Source organism: Seriola aureovittata, chromosome 11 (genome assembly GCF_021018895.1).
Source record: "Seriola aureovittata isolate HTS-2021-v1 ecotype China chromosome 11, ASM2101889v1, whole genome shotgun sequence".
Classification (NCBI taxonomy): Eukaryota; Metazoa; Chordata; class Actinopteri; order Carangiformes; family Carangidae; genus Seriola; species Seriola aureovittata.
The window spans coordinates 20,629,809-20,651,131 of record NC_079374.1 but is presented as its reverse complement, the minus strand read 5'-3'; the positions used below and the strand labels follow the sequence as shown (position 1 = coordinate 20,651,131).

Sequence of the window (21,323 nt, the reverse complement as noted above, 5' to 3'; positions counted from 1 at the left end):
AGACATAGTACAACTGTTTTGTCAAGCTGAGTGGTAGCTACTAACCATGACTGTTAAACTGACCTTTTTGAGTGTCGAATTGGAGGACTGACTGAAGTTAGCAAACAAAGAGGTCCCATCCATAGAGCAGTAACAAGATATCTGCTATGATTGTGGATGTTGTGTAGAACAGCATCTGCTGTCAGATGATGGGTTATTAAAAGTCATTTCACAGTAATTTAAATTTTTTTTATCTATCTATCTAACTATCTATCTATCTATCTATCTATCTATCTATAGGCCTATATATACATATTTTATTCAGAGGCCATTAAGAAAAAAATAATTTGCTTTAATAGCTGGAAAAAGAGCACACAGAGTCCAGCACTGATATCTTTGAACCAACTCCAAAAACTGTCACCTGATCAGGTCAGCTCTTGACTCTCTGATTTCCTTATTGGGGAAATATGAAGGCTTTGTGTTTATACAGACTAGATCATTTTTTCCTCATGGCTCGAGCCGGATTCTCGATGCAGTAACAGATCAAATAGATCAAATTAAAACCCCAAACATTTTCTGTCCACAACATCGAGGGGTTTCCAACTTTTTTCCCCAAAGTTGTTGGGCCAGCTTGGTGAGCAGCCCTGCTGCTCAAACTCATTTGCAAGGTATATGATATGGAAATGATGCCCGAGCTGGCGCTGAAGAGGACAAATTGAGCAGGTCGGCAGGTAGCTACGTTACAATGAGCCTTTTTACAGGCACAAAGGTCAGACTCGTTGCCTGGCACAAAGAAGGAGGAGGGCGGGAGGGAGGGCGCTTTGGATGGAGGAAAAGGGTTGGTAAGAATAATTCAAATCCTGTGTGTGTCTGTGTGTGTGTGTGTGTGTGTGTGTGTGTGTGTGTTGGGGAGGCGCGCGCGCGCGTGCACACACACACACACACACACACACGCACCCTTCCCCCTTTATGTCAATATTGGATCAGAGCAACGCACCGTGCGACAGGTGTCTGTGCGCACCCTGAGGATCCTCTCCCGTTTTCATCCAGGAGGAGGGGTGGCGAGGGAGAGAGAGAGAGAGAGAGAGAGAGAGAGAGAGAGAGAGAGAGAGAGAGATACCATGTAGAGGTATAAAAGGTGTATACCTGTTACTACCAGCACACATTCAGTGCGCGTAAAAGGTGAGCCAAACCTGATCCAGGTTGTGCATGTTGACCTTTATTTCTCTGCCTCTTCTGAAGGTAGGTTATAGGCTTTCTTCTCATTCTTTATTTCGTTCAGAGTATCCTATTCTTACAATACTTTATGTTGCTTGTTCTAACTTTTCCAAATCTCCCTCCAGAAGGTTGCCTGACGACAGAGAAGCCAGCTGTTACGCGCTCAGCACATCTCTCCCTGGGACCATCCTCACCCTGTGAAAGTTTTTTGTGACTTTTTCATGTCCGTATTTGCTTCACGTTGAGCCTCACGTACAATACCTGAAGATGAAGTTTTGTTCGTTCGGCTCGCGTTATGCAGGTACGGGTTGGCAACTGGAAAAAGCACGAAGTTGTTTTTTTAATTTTTTTTTATTTTTTATCACTGTTGTTAGCGCTGTAAAGTTTTAATTCATACAAATGATGGAAAATAGTTTTAGGAGGTTTGTTCTCACTAGTTTTCAGTTTTAATAGAGGGCGCTAAATAGGTGAGGCCAGATGTTGCTGCCAGTGTGCAGCACAAGTGAGACTAATTCTTGTAATGAAAAACAAAGGAACTAAAATCTAAACTACAGGGTTTATTTCAGTGACGTCAGGACCATCGCTCCATCTAAGACTTCTCAATAACAACATAGTTTCAGTAACTGAAACACCAGGTGTAGAGGATATTTCACTCAGTGGGTGACCTTATTTGCATACAGGTGGCAACAGGCAATGGTCTATAGAAAGCAAAGTCGCTTGACTTGTGGAGTCACAAACCCAAGGGTAAACTAAAATAATGAAAACCTCATGGAAAAGTGAAAGCTCGACTCACTTGAGTAGATTCTTTGTTTTTTTGAGCAAAGTGCGAAAAGCAAAGACAGGCTTAGAACAGGTGATGATATGAAGGCAGGAAGGTCCAGGTTAAATCCAACATTCTAATTCTTGTTTTTTTTTTTTTTTTTTTTTGCTGAAAAGGTAAAATATGCCAGCTTCACATCAATCCATATGTTCATGTGAAACCTGCTGGTTTGAACCTGTCCGTTCAGGTCAGTGATACTATCACTACTGATAAACCTGTAACTGATGCTCGTCTTTAGTCAGCAGTTGTACCACCTTTATGTGTCTATTTGAACTGCCCCCTGGACGATATCCTGTTGTATTTACTGAAAACATTGACATTTACAGTGATAGGGACGATAATCTCTGTGTCTCCCTGTGGAGCTTTTTTTGATAATCATTATCCCGTTGACACATTCATGATGACAGCGTGTATTTTCCACTGGGGGCCTATTCATTACTGTCCATCTCCTACGTCACGAACTGAGGCTGCAGGCGAGCACCAGGGAGCAGGGAGATGGACTTAATGGGAGGTTATGTTAATCATTAACTAAACATTAACCACACAAAGCAGACATCTGATATGGGCCATCTGTCATTTGGGTGCTATGATGTGTTTGGCCATTGCACTTTTACCACTTTAAACACTTTTTTTTTTTTGTGATTGATTCTTATGTTAAAAATAATAGATGCAACGCAGTGTTTTAGTGTCTAATTTAAATGTACACCGTTTGTTTTGTTTTTAAAAAAAATCCAGGTCACAATAAATTGATGAATACAGTGCAAGCATACTACACTCCCTTACTAAAAAACTACCCCTTTTGAATATCTTCATTTCAAACTAATTCATCCAAAAACAAAGCTGAAGCTGCTCCCTTATAATCTGGTGGAAACATGACAATGAAGACCAGCACAGCAAACAAAGTGCCAAAACACAGTAAATCCATCATATATTTTAACCATCATGTATCGTTTTCCTGTCTGTTTAATCGATTGAAATGAAAAACTGAAACCTTCAGCAAAGACTATAGGTTCAAACTCCCTTCCTTTAAAGTCCTTAAAAGTTGAAATGTTGCCTTGTATTTGATCTACATATACACCAGCAGTGACATAAGAGTAAAACACAACCGTTCTCAATTTTCCTTACTTGAAAAATGACTGGTTTTACCATCGGTTTGGCTGAGAATCAACCCCCGTTTTACAATCAAAAGTAATTTTGAGCGGCCCCTCTGTGGCATTTGGATCTAGAATTTAAATACTGATTATGCTGTCCCACAGTATAGCATGTCCACCTCCTCCAGTGAGCTCATCTCCTTTAGGTATCATCATCTTACAACAGACATTATGACAAAGTCAGTCCTACATGTCATTATTTACCTGCAGAGCCTATTTGCTGCTGCTTGAAGCTCTAGTCAATATTTGTTTAAAGCCAGAGGAAGGGAAAACTCACACTCCTCAGTATCCTGGTTACCTTGCCCCGATTTAAACCGACTGTCCCAACTGGTCCTGCTGCTGCTGCACCCTTCCTACCCGCTCCAGGAGCAGCATTAGCTCACAAGTAATTTGTTTAGGATTGAATGTGGAGGCTTAGCCACCTGCTTTTTTTTTCTGTATCAGTGAAAGAGTCTGAATGGTGTCATGTCAGGAAGTTCGGTTCCAGTGCGGCAAACTGTTTGAACCATTGAATCATAATTGAAACACTGTGGAGCGCGTGGGAAATATTTTTATTGAATTGAATGACAGGCTATGTGGTAATGTCAGTCAACACTTTTGTAAGCGACATGAGACAAGCATCTTTGTCAAAACTGCAGGAACACTAGTGTATAGCAGTGTTTACAATGGTGAGTCAGTCCTTTTTCTGTACACGATGAATCCAGTCTTACACCGCAGAAACTAAGCAGTTTATTGTATTGTTACTCTCTAATACCTGACAACACGCTGCAGGAGAGAGCACTGTAGTCTAGATGGGACAGAAACATGTTGAACTTGTCAAACAGTTATCCATAATATACCTTTATAGATTTGTTTTATATTGACTGACCTGGAAACCAGCTCGCCATTGCAAACATAAGTCATTTTCTTCCCTGTTTGAAACATTAGTCAGCTATATGTGCATACACACAAATAGCATTAATATATAGAATAGTAAGCTGTGGATTTTGAAGAAGAAGTGATATTTTTAGCACGTTATGCACCAGAGCACTGAAACTCTTTATATAATATACTGTTTACTTAATCTTGTCATTCTGTTTCAGCATATTATAATTCTGCTGCAACTCTTTATGTACTGGAGCAATCCTTCCTCTGTTGCTCTTTGGAAACCCCAACACTTGCCTTCTCCTGTTTCAAGACCCCCCCCCCCCAGCTGTGACCCTATGAACTCTGCAGGGCCATACTGTATCAGTATCATTATAACCACTGCTTGTAGCTGTACAACAGAGACATGATTACATTTGTGGTGCCTGCCAAACTGTTTGCTGTAAATGGTGGAGCAAGTGTTTCCCAGAGGGTGTGTGTGTGTGTGTGTGTGTGTGTGTGTGTCTGTGCTGCCTGTGGGCTGTGTGCTGTTTCCTCTGACAGTTACTGATAATGAAGAGTCATGCAAATGCCCGAGGCCTGCTCCCACCCCTGGTTGGCTACTCTGTGCCTTTGTCTGACTCTCTGATGGTAGAGTGAAGGGTGATGATAACATTTAAGATCGCGGAAAAGGTAACTGCAGGGTTTGAGTGTGTGTGTGTGTGTGTGTGTGTGTCTGTGTGTGTGTGTGTTTGCCTGTCATCCCAATTCATGGGTACTTCATGCAGAAAATATCATAATCTACATTTTCTTTCGCTTTGTTTCCTGAAGGTAAATCCAGCTGCTTGTGTGTCAGCGCAGAGATCAGAGAGGACAAATGGAGGTGGTACGAGCAGATGTCCCGCTCGCATCATCCTTACCTGGATTAGTCACTATGGTAACCTTCCACCTGAAGGAGATCATTTATTCAGTGCAATCTGTGTGTCAGTGTGTATGTATGTTAGCATGCACATATACAAACAGTCAGAGGCGTGTGTGTGTGTGTGTGTGTGTGTGTGTCTGTGTGTGTGTGTGTGTGTGTGTGTGTGTGTGCTTGCATGCAAACACGTTTGTGTGAGTGTGTATGCAGGTGGATTCACTGACTATTCAAATAGTTCCGACTCACACTGACCCAGAAAAAACAAGATCTCGCTCAACAGTGTTAACACACCTCCTGCACCACAAGCTATTTATACAAATACAAAATATTAACGTATATTATTCCTACATATTCCATCATTTATTTGCATTAAGAAGTAAAGATGAGGGTTCTATTTATCTTTTATAAATTTTCTGCATATTAAATGAACTCTTTCATATCATTAATGCACCCAGTGGCATCCAAACACAACAAATCTGAAAGCAGACCTCGTGTGTGTGTGTGTGTGTGTGTGTGCATTGCTTTTTAAAAATATGGATGTCATCCTACGAGGGAATAAGCACACTGCATTTCATTATGATTATATCCAAATGTTTGTTCAAATATGAAGCTATATTTTCAAAGGGATCACATAGATAGACAACAAAAGCTTTTTTCATAATAAATTGAGAGAGTAAAAAAAAAAAAAAAAGAAAAAAACGAAAACATTCACCACTATGTGTGGAAATTATTAAATGGTGGAACAGGATGCAAAAACTTGAAGGATGAAGACGAGCACACCAGAACTTCTCCAGGACCAAACTCACTTAAAACTGTGAAATCTTAATGGAACAGTACGGTGCGCCTGGTACTGTGAAATGATCTAATGATCCGTGACCATTACATGACCACACAGCACCGTAATCAGGTAATGCCTCCCAGTATATTGCTGTCAGAACCATTAGGCCGTCACCATCCCTAATATTTTGCATTTAACTGCCTGAGTGAAACGTAGAAGCAAATGTTTGTCCTGCTCCAAACATAAACCGATCTGGGAGCAGGAAAAGGTGAAAGATGAATCAAGGTGGATCATGAGTTGAAAATCTGATCTATGATAAGAGATGAAGATAAAAATTTCCTCTAACTTGAACTTTAACTTTGGCAAACTCTATCCTCGCGTTAGCTGATCTTCCACACACACAAACAAACACACAGAGACAGTACAATATTTACATGTTTAACTTTCACCGACACTTGAGTTTTACACTTTCTTTGTCATCCTGGAGGGTTATCAAGTTGTCCATTTTGTGGCGGTAAAGATAGTCCACCATTATGGATTAATCTCAGATGTAATATTAGAAGATGGTTTGTGTCTCTAACTGTGAAAAATAGAATCTAAAGGGCATAAAAGTGTCAAAATTAGCTGCTGCAGCTCATTGATCATTAGCCAAACTAATGACTACTGGCTTCTGATGCCTGAGTAGAAGTGATGAAGTTATGTTGCTGTTGCCTCCAGTGCTGAGGGCTAACAGTAGGACTTGATAGCCACACAGTTTGTTCTATATTTGAAGATGGAGAAAAAGCAGATGTGTCATATGACCAGTCGGAGGAAATGAATGGTTTTTTTTAATACAGTCAGATAGGGATTCAAAGTAGAACTGTACTAGCTTTGTACTGGACTACACTATCCCTGGCCCATGCAAATCCCTGTATTTAACAGTGAAATAAGCTCTGCAGTATGTGTGTGTGTGTGTGTGTGTGTGTGTGTGTGTGTGTGTGTGTGTGTGTGTGTGTGTGTGTGTGTGTACATGGTAAGGATCTACAGCTTCTTACCAGACCTGCAGAAAGCAGATGGAAGTCCTTCTTTATGCAGCCAACCACCAACCCACCCACACACACACACACACACACACACATGTGGAAGAACATGTACACACACTTACACGCACACAACCAAACACAACATCTGTGTCTATATAAGCCTGTTGTTTCACCTGCCCATCACCTGCTCTGGGGGTAAGCACAGTGACACACACACACACACACACACACACACACACACACACACACACACACACACACGTAAAGAGAGAGACAATGAATGGGTTAACAGAGGACAATGAGGAAGCTGTTCATGAAAGTAAAGAGCTCACACATACCCTCAGGTGGAACCCCCACACCCCACATCCCACCTCCCACACACACATCTCATACATACACACAGAACCAAACCAGCACACATTACTGACAAAAATAATTTCCATTCAATATAATGTAATTGTTACTATGTCTGGCAGTAGGTGCCTCATCCAAATTCTGTCGCTGCTGTGCTTCAAGTCAGAGCCACAGGCTGATGACTGAATGTTAAAGAGCCTGTTTTACGAGCCTCTACCACCCTGAGTGTAAGAAATATCTCCGCCACTAGATGTCACCAATGATGAAGGAAAATATGTCACTAAAATACAGCGATTTCCTGCCTGACACAACGCTACGGATATTATTGAAACACTGATGCACTGAAGAATCACAAAACGGGCACGATGAAATAATAGAAAGAACAGGCAGATATAACAGAGTCAAGATACAACAACTCTGACATGGAAAGTCTCATTTTTAAATCATTAAGAATTCAATAGTGTCCAGTTAGCAATGGAGGCATAATATTTTGTCAGTGCTGAATTAACATCATATGTTGTGTAATTGAGTGAGAATTTTTTTTGTTATAGAAATTAAAATATTTCATCACAAAGACAAATAAACAATAACATTAACAGAAAGTGCATAAGCACAAAGAAGAACAACATTATACATGACTGTGAGTGGGGCTTCATTCATGATATAAAACATGTCAGTGTGCTCTTTTACAGTCCTTGTTTGCTGACAGTAAAACTATTCAAAACACAATGCTGGAGCCTGGTGTGGCTCCCATAATTACAGGACTATTCATTTAGTGACCAACACTGTGCAACATACATATTATCTGTGTTGTGTGAAGCTTCAAAGGCTGTAACTACCCGTAAACCCATTGGTTGAGAAACATAATATATCGATAATTTATATGATCAAAATATCACATTGGAAATAGCAAATTGGAATTAAGCAGGAATGACTGAAACATCCTTCCTCCCTAAGAATTGATACAGTTTCTGTGATGTGTTATATAACATACGTACATTAAGAATGTACTCCAAGCAACTCTGTTATTCACTCCTTACAAATCTCATGATTATTATTACTGAAAGCCTCTTAATATTTGCTTCTTACAATAAAATACTTTTCTTTTTTATATTTTCATATTTCCAATATGAGAACTGATGGGTTACCAAGCTACGACACTTTTCTCTGGAGCATATAATACTCCCACCAGCATATTTGAGTCCTGTGACATTGTGTAGTATATCGATTATTTCGGGGATGAAGTTCAATTCTATAACCAGAACTATATGAATGAAAGCCAGAGATGCAAGAACCAGGTTTCCAAATTGATCCTGTTCAGAAAGTGCTACTACCACTGTGGCTTTTTACTATAGCACTTCATCCCACTGACTCTTTCCAGATCAACCTTCGGAAAAGAAAGCTATAAGGATGCCATCTAGATGACATGTCCTAATACTGACTGTGTGGGAAGCCTTGGGCCCTTTTCCCACCTCCAGTTTAGGATCCAGTTTACCTACACCAGAGTGAGAGAGAGGGGATCAGCTCCCAGAATGTGTCTATTATCCTGCCACACCAATCAAACTGTTGTGTCAGTGCGTTACCATTGTATAGTCCTGGGTCAGGTTGCCACAGAGCATGGGTGCCATATTGATGACTAAGTCAGTTTGGGCTCTGAGGACAATAGTGCTCTGGAGCCTCCACAAAGCGCGAGGCTAATGCTCCCCTTTCAGCCGGCCCGTTCAGCTGCTGAGTGTGCAAGGCTGCTGGGCAAATGGAGTGGCTTTGGTCCAGGGGGCCTGGCCCTATAAAAGCACAGGCGAGGGTCCCTTCCCCGACATTGATTATACTGGATCTGTCCCACCTCAGTACTGTCTGTAAGTATATCAACACACTAGCTCAGGCTCAGCTAAGAGACTGCAATCAGGGGTCAGCTCTGTGTACTGGGGTGGAGCCTGACAGCCACCAGGATGCTGCTCAAAACTCTGCATTTGATAGATAGACTGCTATGGCTGCAATTTAAATGAGGCTGGATTTGCTAAGAGTAAAAACATGGAAGCCGCCTCATACTTTTGCTTTTAGGGTAAATTGGTTTGTACCTCAGCAGCCAATTTTTACAGGGAAAGCTGGCAAGATGATGCCTTACTGGTGCGCTTGTGTTTGGCCTGAAAACATCATACAAACATAAAAAAAAAAAAAAAAAAAAAAAAGATCAAAGATATTGGGTGAAGGATAGTTACAATGTCTCGTTAGAAATGAAAAATTCTGAAAGTAAGAGACTCCAGTTTAGCATTATGCTTTTAAGTTGTCGCTGTCGCTTACAGATACTGTGTATGGTTTGGTGTTGTGGCATTTGCTTTCTGCAGAACTGCTACAATTGAGTTACAGGTTGCTCTTAGAATAGAATCTCTTCCACTGAAACAGAGACAAATCTGTACTGTGGAGAGATGGAAAAGGGATGAATGAGTGGACTTTTTCACCTCTAGTGACACCTTTGGAGGGAGAACTTAACAGAAATTTCTTTCCAGAGTAAAATGTTACAGTACAATAATAGCACATCTAAACTAAAATGCAAAGGTCGTAGCTGTAAGATCATTTGGATAAATGCTTCATCAGCTTGTTAGAAGTCTGATTAGGATGAGGTGACCCTCAAAATATTTGTTAAAATATTTCACTTAGTATTGTTGCCTTCTACATCTACTCTGGATATGCAGAGATTGTCCATTTCCATCCATCTAACATCAAACTTTTTTTTTTCTAAAACCCTCTTCCTTCTTCAGAGAGTAACCCCAAAGGGAGAAGCAGCAACCATGAACACTCAACAGATGGAGCAGATGGGCCAGTTCAAGATCACAGTCTGGGAGGAGGAGAACTTCCAGGGAAAGCGCTGTGAGTTCATGCTGGAGTGCCAGAACATCATGGAGAGGGGCTTCAACAAGATCCGCTCTATCAAGGTTGAGAACGGACCGTAAGTCGACATTGTTGGTGACTTTTCTGCTTGTCTGTGTGGATCATGATCAGAAAATTTCTCCTATTCCTGTTGCCACTTCTGTACGAGATTCATTTTACCGTGTTTGCACATATTGAAGTTTATGATGAGGACAGATTTCAGACAATCTGGTAGAATCTGGTTAGAATTCAGAAGAATGCCCTTACTGCATGAATAGTATTAGAGTAATATTGAGGGTGAGTTAGATTTTTACAGTATGTTGGTCTTCATATATTTTATCAAATACACATTATTGCTTAAAAACACAGTGGTTAACTAAGAGCCATACAACATCTAATAAAATCGCATCATTTATCTTATTTTATCTGCTTGAAAAAGTCTGATTAAAGCGACACACGACTGAAACACCAACTCTAATCAACAAGTAGAAAAAGCAAGACAACAAAAACCATAAAATACAGCCTACGGCATTATTACGTTGCCAGTTGGCATGTGTCGTTTGCGTGTGTATGTGCACGCATCCAAGTGTGACCCTGTTGTGATATGAGTTGGCTGTGTGCAGCTGCTGGCTGAGAGCCAGAGTGTCTGACTGACTGACGATCAGATAAAAAGCCCTGGGTGCAGCAGCAGCAGCAGCAGCAGCAGCAGAGGCACCAGTAGCAGTGGAGGCAGAGCAGCAGTATCTAATGTTTGCTTTGTGCTCCCAGTGACAAAAGAAGCTGCATGCTGATTTCACTCGAGGCCATTCTGTGGGCGTTGGGCTCTATTGTTTAACAAAAATGTCAATTTCAGTATGGTTGCTGCACTGAAACTACTTTGTATTTAATGGGTCATTATAGGTTTTTGAGGTATCTGAGCTCATCTACTGTTTTAGTTCTAATTTATTTTTTCTTTTCTTGATTATTTTATCTCTATTTTTACTTCCTCTTTGCACACTTGTCCTCAACATTTCTATCCTTGTCTCTGTTCTCCAGTTGGGTGGGTTATGAGTACCCAGAGTTCCAGGGACAGCAGTTTATCCTGGAGAAGGGAGACTACCCTCGCTACGAGGCCTGGAGTGGAAACAGCAGCTACAGAACCGAGCACATGCTGTCCTTCAGACCCATCAAGTGCGCCGTAAGTTGCCTCATCTTCCAGTTCATCCTTTTTTTCTTTTTTTTTTTTTACTAGTCAGCCTCTGTCAGCTGCCATACACCCCTGCCCCACCCTTCCTCACAAGATACATCACCCAACCCTCTTGAAAACCAGCCGCACTCTTTGAACCCAAACATTACTTTAGGCCAGCATGATTTACCACATTAAACTGTGGCTTTTGCTATGACCCAGATCTCCCACATCCTCCATCTAATTACATCTAAATATTTATAACAGTTACCACACCAACACTTTGGCCCAATGTTGCAGCCTCATCACAGCTTTGCTCTGTCTCTGTCTCTTTCTCTGCAGAACCACAGTGACAGCAAGGTGACCCTGTACGAGTGTGAGGACTTCCAGGGCCGTAAGTTTGAGATGTGCGATGACTACCCCTCCCTACAGGCCATGGGCTGGTGCAGCAAGGAGGTGCCTTCTATCAAAGTCAACTCAGGAGCGTAAGTTACACACCCACGTACCTCCTTGTTTATTGGTCTCTATCTCTGTCTCCTGTTATATTACCCCCGTTTGCTGCCTCCAGTTTCGTCTCCAGGCTTCAGTTTAGTATTGTCAAAATACATGAATTATTTTAGTCATGTTAGAACAGGTCCATCTATCCTGACTGGGTGTAATATGGAGAGGATAATAGATATATACTATATATATATATATATATATATATATATATATATACACACATAAAAAAAAATCAATAAATTTATATAGTCTGGACAGGCTAAACCTTCACCAACACACTGATTATTTACTGTCTGACTGTTGTAATGACTCACCTGCTCTCTCTCTCCCTGCAGCTGGGTGGCCTACCAGTTCCCTGGTTACCGTGGCTACCAGTACATCCTGGAGAGAGACAGACACCAAGGCGAGTACAGAAACTACAATGAGTACAGCACCCAGGCTCACACCAACCAGGTGCAGTCCATCCGTAGGATCCAGCACTAAGCCTTCACTCTGCCTGACCCAACCCTGAAAAAAAAAACTCTCCCCGAACCCCTTCCTCATCTTGAACCCCGGAAAGACCGCTGTCACAGAACACTAGATGGACAAACCCCTTTCTATCACTCTGTGGCTCTGCATGTATGGATATCTAACTACCTACTTCTACTACCATGCTAAAGCATGTTCTTGAAATAGGAAATAAAGGCTTTTCTTCAAAACTAGAGGCTGTTTGTTGGTATTCCTTTTTCTTTTTTCTTTTTTTTTAAATAATAAAGTTTATCAACCCAATTAAATAAATAAAAAATCGAAAGGTCAGAGAAACTGGCTGCAATTATTGGCTATACTGAACAATCAATCAGAACTGTCAAACTGTCAAAAGGCTTTGGTTATGATGGTAGGTCATATCACAGACAAAGCACTGCAAAGTCAGAGCCCATATTCTCTTTTAGCTCCACAAATCAGAAAGAGGTTTCGCTCTGTATTCATTTAAAGTAAATATTAAGCACACCAGTGAACATACATGGAAAGATTTGATGCTGTTAGGCTTTAGCATGTGTAATATTGTTCTTGTCAGACTGTATTCCTATTTCCAATAAACAAGAGCACAAGATCACATGCGTTTCTATTATTTGTTCTTCAGTTGTTCCAGGCAAACTTCGCCCTAAATGGCCAATAAAGTGAATCTGTATGAACAGCACCAGATAACCTGCGGCAGTTGACAAGTCTGATACCGTGCGATTTATATTATTGACTTAAATCTGAGTAAAATAAATCATCTTTTAAAAACAGAATCCATTCAGATTGATGTTCTCTGGCTCTTGCTTGGTTTGTCTCTCTGATGTATCAAATGTTGTGTGTGTAGCCTTAACAACCAAAACAAAGCCAGGCACAGAGGTAGCTTAACTTGACTGTAAATACCTCAATGGGCTGACAATGATGCAGGCACTCCAGCTGCTCCATGGTGTCAGCACACATGCAGCCGACCTTATTTAACCTGTTTCATTATTCTTACAGCACTTTGAAAGAGAAGAGGGAGGATCTCAGAAACAAAATGTCATCTGTGTAATGTTTCAGTTACTGATGTAAAGTAGGGCTATATGCTCTGTCCAAGGTCCTGAACCCTGTTTGAATAAGTGGCCTGTAAGATGACCCACTGTAGAGGCATATTACCTCAAATACAAATTCACAAAACGGTTTAGAAGATGCACAACACAACCATCGACCTGAACAATTCATGTCCCCAAGCCTTACACTGTAAATGCTGTATTACAACTAGACTACTAACTTCTCCTACTGTTCTGTGAAAAACCTTTCCAAGATACCAACTTTCCATGAGTTACTGAAAACAGGTGTGGTTTTACCTTTGTAACTATACATTTCTCAGATAATTCAATGGGCTTTTACATTTTTATTATTGAATGAAAAACATACAAGAATTTTTAAACCAAAAACAAACACTTGATCCTTTAGTTAATCTAAAAGAAAAACAAAAAACAATCAAACTCACCAAATGTGGTTTTATTGGACAAAGACTCAGTGATAGAGTTCATGTCTATAATATTGTGCAGTGCATTCATTAGTTGAACCTAGATGAAAGCCAAACTGTTCTATGTTTCCCTTATAATATGTTTGCAAATCACTCAGGTGGAGATGTAGAGGTAATACAGAGAAGCAGAATAGTCAGGTGTGGAGATTTCAGCTGCAACTACCCAGCATCAGAGAGACGCCCGGATATATATATATATATATATATATATATATATATATATATATACCAGAAATGACAAAAACTCTGATTTACAAATTAAAAAACCTGGCACATAACAACAATTCTTCGTATGAAATGTCTAGTAGCTTAGCATTTGTTTGTTTATTCCAATGTGATACCATCATGTTTATCTTTTAGCCGCACGCCGGGATCCTGGAGTGTGTTTACCTCCACAAACACTCCTCCTGTTGGTCCAGGACGTAGGATTCCGTGTTACACACCCACAAGCCTGCAATGGCTCACAGTCCCACACCCAAAAAAACAGGATCTTTTAATAAATGTGTAACTATGCACACACACCTTTCTCAAATATACATTCCTCTGCAGACTGATTAAAGAGGCTGCACTCGGGAGGGAGCAGAGGAGTGACACTTGAGTGGTGTAGTAAGTTGCAAGCTGGGTTACTTCGGCTACACAGGTCAGGTCTTCGAGGTAGGTTTGAGACTTTTACATAGGCATTTTACAATGATTCTTTTTTTTTTTTTTTAAATAAGGTTGTTAGGACTGATTACTCTATTTATTTTTATTGATAAGAATTACAGTAGATTTTTAAAATAGAGAAATGTGTTATATGAAATGACATAATTTGGCTTGAATGTTTACATCTATCAAAGTCTATCTTAAATTTACTAACTAGTTAATAACTAAGTGGAGCACCTGCATAATGATGGTTTAAGTTTATGGATATATGCAAGACTAACATGCTGCCAGGTGGCAAAGGTGACCTATAGCCTAGGTTAGTAAGTTGAAGTGATAATAAAGTTTTTTTATGGAAATTAAACAAATCCTTGCTTTTCTGAAAACATGTATTTCCTGTTTCTTTCGGTTGCTGGGTCTCTGGCCTCATGCTGATCACTGACTGGAGGTTACCCACTTTTAAATCCAGATTTAGCTGCCTCTCCATTAGTGGATACAGTCTAGCTTTCGAGGCTTGTTTTAAGTTGCCTGCGACTTGTACTTGGACACAGGCAGCTAAAGCAAGTCTGGGACGCCAGAGACACACCTACAAGTCCAGTTCTGAGGAAGTGGTGCCATGTGAAAATCCAGCTTTTAGTCCAGGAGGAAGGGACATGCATGGGAAATATACTGTTTTCTGGTGAAATCTGTATTTACCAATTATGCAAGATTTTGTCTTTTGTCATATTGTTGGTGCAATCTGCTTTTACAAAATCTGATTATGTGAAGTGGGAATTATATGTTCTAACTTTACTTTCTATAACTGACCGTTTAGTAAAATAAACAAAATAACCTGACATGTAAATATATATTACCCTGAGCTAGGTCACCTGTGCTGCATTGTTTCTTCAGTGGGTGTGCATGTTTGAGCTCAGTCAGGTGACACAGAGGAAACACCTACACTGATGATGAATGATGAGCAGAACATTCACTTTCAGTTCAGTCAATACTGACGCTGCAAGTCTGATTTGAATTTAATGGTAGATGTCAGACTTTGAGATTTTCTGCTGTGTAATGTAATGTTATAATTCCATTTCAAGACATCAACATTTGTAGTTCAGAATTATTTTAAATTAGTGTTTGTGATTTTATCCCCACCTTTTCGTGTGATTGTTTTCACTTTTCCCCAGGGAAAGATTTGAAAGTGAACTGTGTTTAGCTTTCATATCGCAGGGCTGCAAACGCCATGTGTTTTTTTTTTTTTTCCATGGATTGTAGAGCTGTGTCTCTTTACGTCATGACACCTACGATGCATTTTACAGCTGGAGAAACACGATGCCGATGCTTGTATAGGTCTTTTTGAAATTATTTAATTGGCCTTTTTTTTTATATATTGATTGAACAGCTTTCAATGAACGTGTATAAGGAGAGACAGAAGTGTGACAGCAAAAGTCCTGGAATCAAACCGGGAATATTATGGTCAGATGGCGCACATCTTAATCCACTAAGCCACCAGGACACCTCCTCCTTTTAGCTATAGCCTTTATCATCCAGGAATTTTGACACACTCACAAACTACACTAATTTCGCTTTTAACTTTATATTTGTTGCTTTACTCACTTGCAGGTGTTTCAGCAACGGTAGCTGCAGTTTTCACAATAAAAGGCTTTGAAATGTAACAATAGGCCTAATTGATCACGAGGGATACTGATAGAGATCTGGTGTTGAAATGACATGTGATATAGATTAATTCATAAATAAACATTGAAATGAAATGTAATCACGGTGTTGTGCTGTATCATCAGCCAGCGTTGTCCACATTGTTTGCACCTGAATAAAATTTGAAATGTTCTGCATATCTGTGTGAATGGGAGAGACTGGTGTTTACAATGTGTCTGTTTCCCTTAAATCACCAGAATAGAACCAGTGTTAATGATAATACTGATCCTAAAAGGTGTGTATACTACATACATGCTGTAGGAAGAAAACAATACTGTGTGATCAGTCCAAACCAGGCTGTATAGCACAGGGCCATAAAGCCCATTGGCTTGGCACAATCTGCCTCTAAAAAAAAAAAAAAAAAAAAAAAAATAGAAGAAGAAGAAGAAAAATATGAGTGTACATGATAACGTCAGTGAGCATCAGAAGCCATGGTTTTAAAGTTACAACCTCATTAGCCCCAGATTGAGGCTATATAACCTTAAACCCACAAACAGAAGGTTCAGGGGATGAAATGTTCTTGTTTTCTCGTGTGCACTGGAGCGTGCTTTTCAAGGTAAATGTTCTTTTCCCAACATGAAATAGGTCTTTGTTGTTTGCCCAGAGGTAAAGAGGCGGAAAAGTGAGGAGGATCTGAACTGGTTTCCATGTCAAACACTTCAATTCACCATAGAAACTCAGATCTTAACGTGGAAACTTTATTAAACTGTGATGGTGGATTGATAAGGGCCGAATTTCTATCGGCCTCTTTTTATTGTGGGCACCAGGCGGGCTGACAGAGGTAAATTGCTCTTTTAATTAAAGCAATGCACCAGGGGAAATTGCTGTCTGAATATTGTCTCAGAGATGGGGGCCAGTGACAGTTGCCTGGAAACTTCAATCTGTCCACCCGCATTTATTCCAGATCACAGTTATGAGATAAAGTTTAATAAAAATCGTTTCCTCCGCCACCAACGAAATGAAATCCAACCCTTTCTGAACAAGTGAACACAATGAGACAGGACTGCGGAGGAAACCTCATGTTCAACATGTATCTCTCAGGTTGGTCATTTTGTCCTGTAAAGACTTATAGAAACAGCCTGTTATAGTATGATTTTTTTTTTTTTTTTTAAATACTGCCGGTTGTCGGTGTCCTGAGGCGGTGATGCTCCGTCTCCAGGGCAGAGCATTGTTCAGCCTTTTCAATCTGAAAGCCCGTCTGCTCTTTTGTCGGAAATCGGAAATCCTTTTTCCTGGACGCGTTTCCTGGCTCCTCGCGGAGGAGACCGCGAAGACGACATGCTTCACGCATTAGACCGCGACTGGACCGGGACACAACAGGATTTTAATCTTTTTTTTTTTTTTTTTTTTTTTAACTTTTATTGAAATTTTGTGATGTTTAATATTTCACTTGCTCTGGTCAATTCTATAGGAACTTTGACACATTTTATGAAAGCTGTGCTCTACTGAGAGATTCTTTTTTATTTCTCTGAAAACAGGTTTAAAGAAATTCATCTTTAACTTGTATTTTATGTCATCATTATTCATCGTTTAATAGAAGATGTGACCGTGTTTTCTAGAAAATTCTGGACACAATAGGATTTGTTTCTCGCAGCAAAGCAATCATTAGTTCTATTTTTTGGCAGACGGTGTGAAATAGAGAGCAGGCCTGCAGCTGTTACAGAGAGCATCTTGTAATAATTTATAAACAGGGTGGACAAGCAGGTGATGATGATGATGATGATGATGATGATGATGAGGAGGAGGATGATGACGATGATAACAATGTGTCTGTTTTGGTTTCAGATCCAACAGAAAACCTGTTGAAAGACAGCAAAGGAACATCATGGGGTCCAATAAACACAGGAGTACAAAAAGGTAAGAGAATGAACTCAGTGGTTCTTTCATTATCGCAGGTCACAGTTATTTCATATTAATGAGCTTATTTTGATATGAAATAAGCTTTCCAGTTCTCCAACACAGTACCTGAAAATATCAAGAATGAAATCATTAAAATTAATAATAAAAAACTTTTAGGTAGTGCTATTTTTAATTATGTGAGAAAAACGTTTGGCCACAGTAACGAAACTGACATGAAAATAAAAATTCGAGGGATCAATAACGTTTATTATATTAACACTGAAGAAAAATCCAAATGATCAAAGCAGGATTAAATTGTGTTAAAGGCTGCTTTCATTGTGTTTCTCTTGCAGCTCTAACTTGAGTGAACTCAAAAAACAACATATCCTATTTTCTCAATTCATAGTCATAGAGTTTGCAGCCACATTTGTTTGCACGTTTGCTGGTGACAGACAAGAAAAAAAAACAATAAATTAATAGATCTATGATCATAGATCAAGGAAAATGCAAATAATAATAATAATAATGATGAAACATTTAAATAAATTAAAGAAAGTTCCTCCGTCATTCATCCACAGCTCGTCAGTGATTGGATTGCACAGTGTTAACAGAGCTGGTGTTAGCACCTCTCAAAGACTGATGTAAAGGGAAAAATAAAGCTGTTGTCGTTTTCAAAATAAGAATATGAGTTAGTGTAAAAATATTTGACGAACTATGTTTAAAATAAAAAACGAGCATTTACTGACACAAGAGCGCCTACATGATATTTTAAACCCGTGTTATGAATTAGTAATTTGAAGAATACCATGATGTCTACGAACTGATGCTATAAGATGAATTAAAAAAAAGGATCTCCAAGAAAAAAATGTATTTGCTTAGGATGCATTAAAATATGATATTAACATGTCATTTATAAAAATATCATTTTTATAAATGACAGGTAAATGCTATTTAAAATATAAACTGTACAAATTGAATTCAAAGCATAAAAAACTATGCTGTCAGTCTAAATAATGTCTAACTGTATTTTTCAGATTAGTCTGTAATTTGTCTTGAAAAGTGACAATTTGCTGCCAATTTTAAATGTGAAATGTAGAAAATGTAAAATGCTCTGCACAAACCACAGAAACTGAATATTATTATTATCATATGGTTTCATATAAAATTTGTATTTTTCGTATCTTGCTTTGCACTGAAGGATTCGTTCATATGAACGCGTCTTTATTTGTCTCCACTCAGGCAGTGGGCAGATTCAGCTGTGGCAGTTCCTGCTGGAGCTCCTCTCTGACAGCACCAACATGTCGTGCATCGCCTGGGAGGGAACCAACGGCGAGTTCAAGCTCATCGACCCGGATGAGGTGGCCCGGCGCTGGGGGGAGCGCAAAAGCAAACCTAACATGAACTACGATAAGCTGAGCCGAGCGCTGCGCTACTACTACGACAAAAACATCATGACCAAAGTCCACGGCAAGAGATACGCATATAAGTTTGATTTCCACGGCTTGGCGCAGGTGTGCCAGCCGTCCACCACGGAGCAGGCCATCTACAAGTTTCAGGGTAACTTCTCCCCGATTCCCTTCTCCGGGATTTCCAAACTGAACCTCGTGGCTCCCGGCGTGGGGCCGTCGGGTTTCTCCTACTGGCCTGGTTCCCCACCAGCGGCTCTGTATCACAGCCACAACCTCCAGCCTCCAGGGCCCTTTGGCACCGTGTCTCCGTCCCACATCAGCTGTGTCAACAACATCAACAGCCTGAGTAACATCAACAACCATTACAACTGACTATTAATGCGTCTTTTAGACAGACTGGGAGAATATTAACACCAAGAGTGATACAGCAATGAACGAGAGGACAGACAGGCCTATTTTGGTTAGTTTGCAGGTGAAAATACGGTTCCAGCCTCAAGCTGATTTGATTTGGTCAAAAATTAACGTTTTCAAACGCCACGCAAGAATTAGCTCGACAGCACACAGCTGTTTGTAAAGGTGTAATTAAGACCTACAGTCATAGATGATGCTAGAACGACAGGTGTGTGTTAGAAAGGCGTCTACAAACTTATACTTTGACAAAAAAATGTTTTTTTCCCCCAGTTCAAACCAACAGGCCAAGACGTCTTTACGCGAGCAAATCCTTCAATCCACTGCTGGCTGCCTATCCAATTACGCACAGTGGTTTGAACTTTTACGCGCAGTACTTCAATAATTATAGTAGTCAAACTCAATCATTATATTAGTTCAATTTTAACCCATAAAAAGCCCCAATGTGGAATTTCCTAATTGCAGCCACAACGTGTGAAATTTAATCGTATCAATAACAGTTTCCGTGTGGGAGACCTATTTTCCAAATGATCAAATTATAGAATATTATTTAAAAATAATGAAAAATAAACTGTTTTGTAACTGTCACTGCTCATCCTTTGCTGTTTCCCATGCCTTCATCCTTGAGTTCTGGGTGTCACATACAGATGAATGTGTTTGCACCAACCCTGGGAGCAAATTGCCAGCTATTAGTGGACTATTGGCGCCATCTTGTGGTATTTTGAAATGGCCAAACGCATGCTGGACGACATCATTTTCAATTTTACTAAATATCACCGCCACCGCTGTATCACCTGAGAGGTCAGTCCCCCCTGAATATATATCCCTTGTTACTTTACTCCAGAAATCACCACGTCCGTTATGAAAATGCTCATTAAAAGAAAAATCCAACGTCACTCACTTGCAATAAAAAGAAAAGTACTTCAAAGGTAGAGAGTTGTTGTTTGTGTGACATAGGCTCTAACGTGAATAGTAACAGAAACTGTGAATCTTGACTCTGTAAATACTGTAGGATACAGACAGGCTCAGGCTATTGCTGCTTTTTAGTGCTTTTGAAGTGAAATACAGTGCATTCGTTCACAAATGCTCATACTGTAGCTACACCAACTGTACCAATGGAAAACAAATTAAGTGAATAAAAAAAACAGACTGTTATGATCAAACCTGACTTTTTGCTTCATCATTCAAAACACCAGTGAGCCAGTAAACGCTGCGGGCTTTTGTGTCACATCTTAACACGGTAGAGCCATCACGGTGTTTTTGTCATGGTTCTTGTTTCCTCAAAATGTATAATTTTTTTATTAGATTTTTATTCATGATACAGTCTTTGAACTATAATGATAAAGAGTGATTATGAGATGGGATAGGAAGTGAGTGTTGGCATGTGACCCTGCTCATCCTGATTCCCCAGTAGAAGCCACCTCATTCACCCACAATGACACTCAGATATAAAGGTGTAGCTGGCCTAACAGAGAGTTTCAGTGAATCTCTTCTATTTGTCTACCCAGGAAAAAAAACCCAAAATGAGACAACCATCTATGTCACATTTAACAGATTTCAGATGAATTTCATCCAGATGCCATGCAGATGTGACCTAAGGTTGAAGAAAAGGATATTTATTGATTTAGCAGTGGCATGGCTGAGGAAAGTAATGACTTACAACTGGATGCAGTTATTGTGAGC

General features: G+C 39.9%; 2 protein-coding genes across 4 annotated transcripts; both read left to right on the top strand.

Moving 5' to 3' along the window:
- The first annotated feature begins 4,873 nt into the window (after positions 1 to 4,873).
- On the top strand, positions 4,874 to 12,322 carry cryba2b (crystallin, beta A2b). Of its 2 annotated transcripts, none has more exons than XM_056389932.1 (5): positions 4,874 to 4,948; positions 9,844 to 10,031; positions 10,988 to 11,129; positions 11,460 to 11,602; positions 11,957 to 12,322. In XM_056389932.1, the coding sequence occupies exons 1-5, from the start codon at positions 4,889 to 4,891 to the stop codon at positions 12,102 to 12,104; spliced, it is 681 nt and encodes a 226-aa protein (XP_056245907.1). In that variant the 5' UTR covers positions 4,874 to 4,888; the 3' UTR covers positions 12,105 to 12,322. The 2 variants fall into 2 exon arrangements, with proteins under 2 accessions (XP_056245907.1, XP_056245908.1); XM_056389933.1 differs by lacking the exon at positions 4,874 to 4,948 and adding an exon at positions 8,796 to 8,940.
- A 1,897-nt stretch (positions 12,323 to 14,219) lies between these two features.
- fev (FEV transcription factor, ETS family member) lies at positions 14,220 to 20,803 on the top strand. Of its 2 annotated transcripts, none has more exons than XM_056389935.1 (3): positions 14,220 to 14,301; positions 17,770 to 17,841; positions 19,063 to 20,803. In XM_056389935.1, the coding sequence occupies exon 3, from the start codon at positions 19,122 to 19,124 to the stop codon at positions 19,602 to 19,604; it is 483 nt and encodes a 160-aa protein (XP_056245910.1). In that variant the 5' UTR covers positions 14,220 to 14,301; positions 17,770 to 17,841; positions 19,063 to 19,121; the 3' UTR covers positions 19,605 to 20,803. The 2 variants fall into 2 exon arrangements, with proteins under 2 accessions (XP_056245910.1, XP_056245909.1); XM_056389934.1 differs by lacking the exon at positions 14,220 to 14,301 and adding an exon at positions 16,186 to 17,025.
- Positions 20,804 to 21,323: the final 520 nt, after the last annotated feature.

Bases quoted from the DNA above. Each gene is read 5' to 3' on its own strand.
- cryba2b (XM_056389932.1), top strand. From the start codon at position 4,889: ATGGAGGTGGTACGAGCAGATGTCCCGCTCGCATCATCCTTACCTGGA. The intron at 4,949-9,843 runs GTAACCTTCCAC...TTCCTTCTTCAG, and splicing joins TACCTGGATTAGTCACTATG to AGAGTAACCCCAAAGGGAGA. The intron at 11,130-11,459 runs GTAAGTTGCCTC...CTTTCTCTGCAG, and splicing joins TCAGACCCATCAAGTGCGCC to AACCACAGTGACAGCAAGGT.
- fev (XM_056389934.1), top strand. From the start codon at position 16,977: ATGAGACAGGACTGCGGAGGAAACCTCATGTTCAACATGTATCTCTCA. The intron at 17,026-17,769 runs GTTGGTCATTTT...TTTTGGTTTCAG, and splicing joins GTTCAACATGTATCTCTCAG to ATCCAACAGAAAACCTGTTG. The intron at 17,842-19,062 runs GTAAGAGAATGA...GTCTCCACTCAG, and splicing joins AAACACAGGAGTACAAAAAG to GCAGTGGGCAGATTCAGCTG.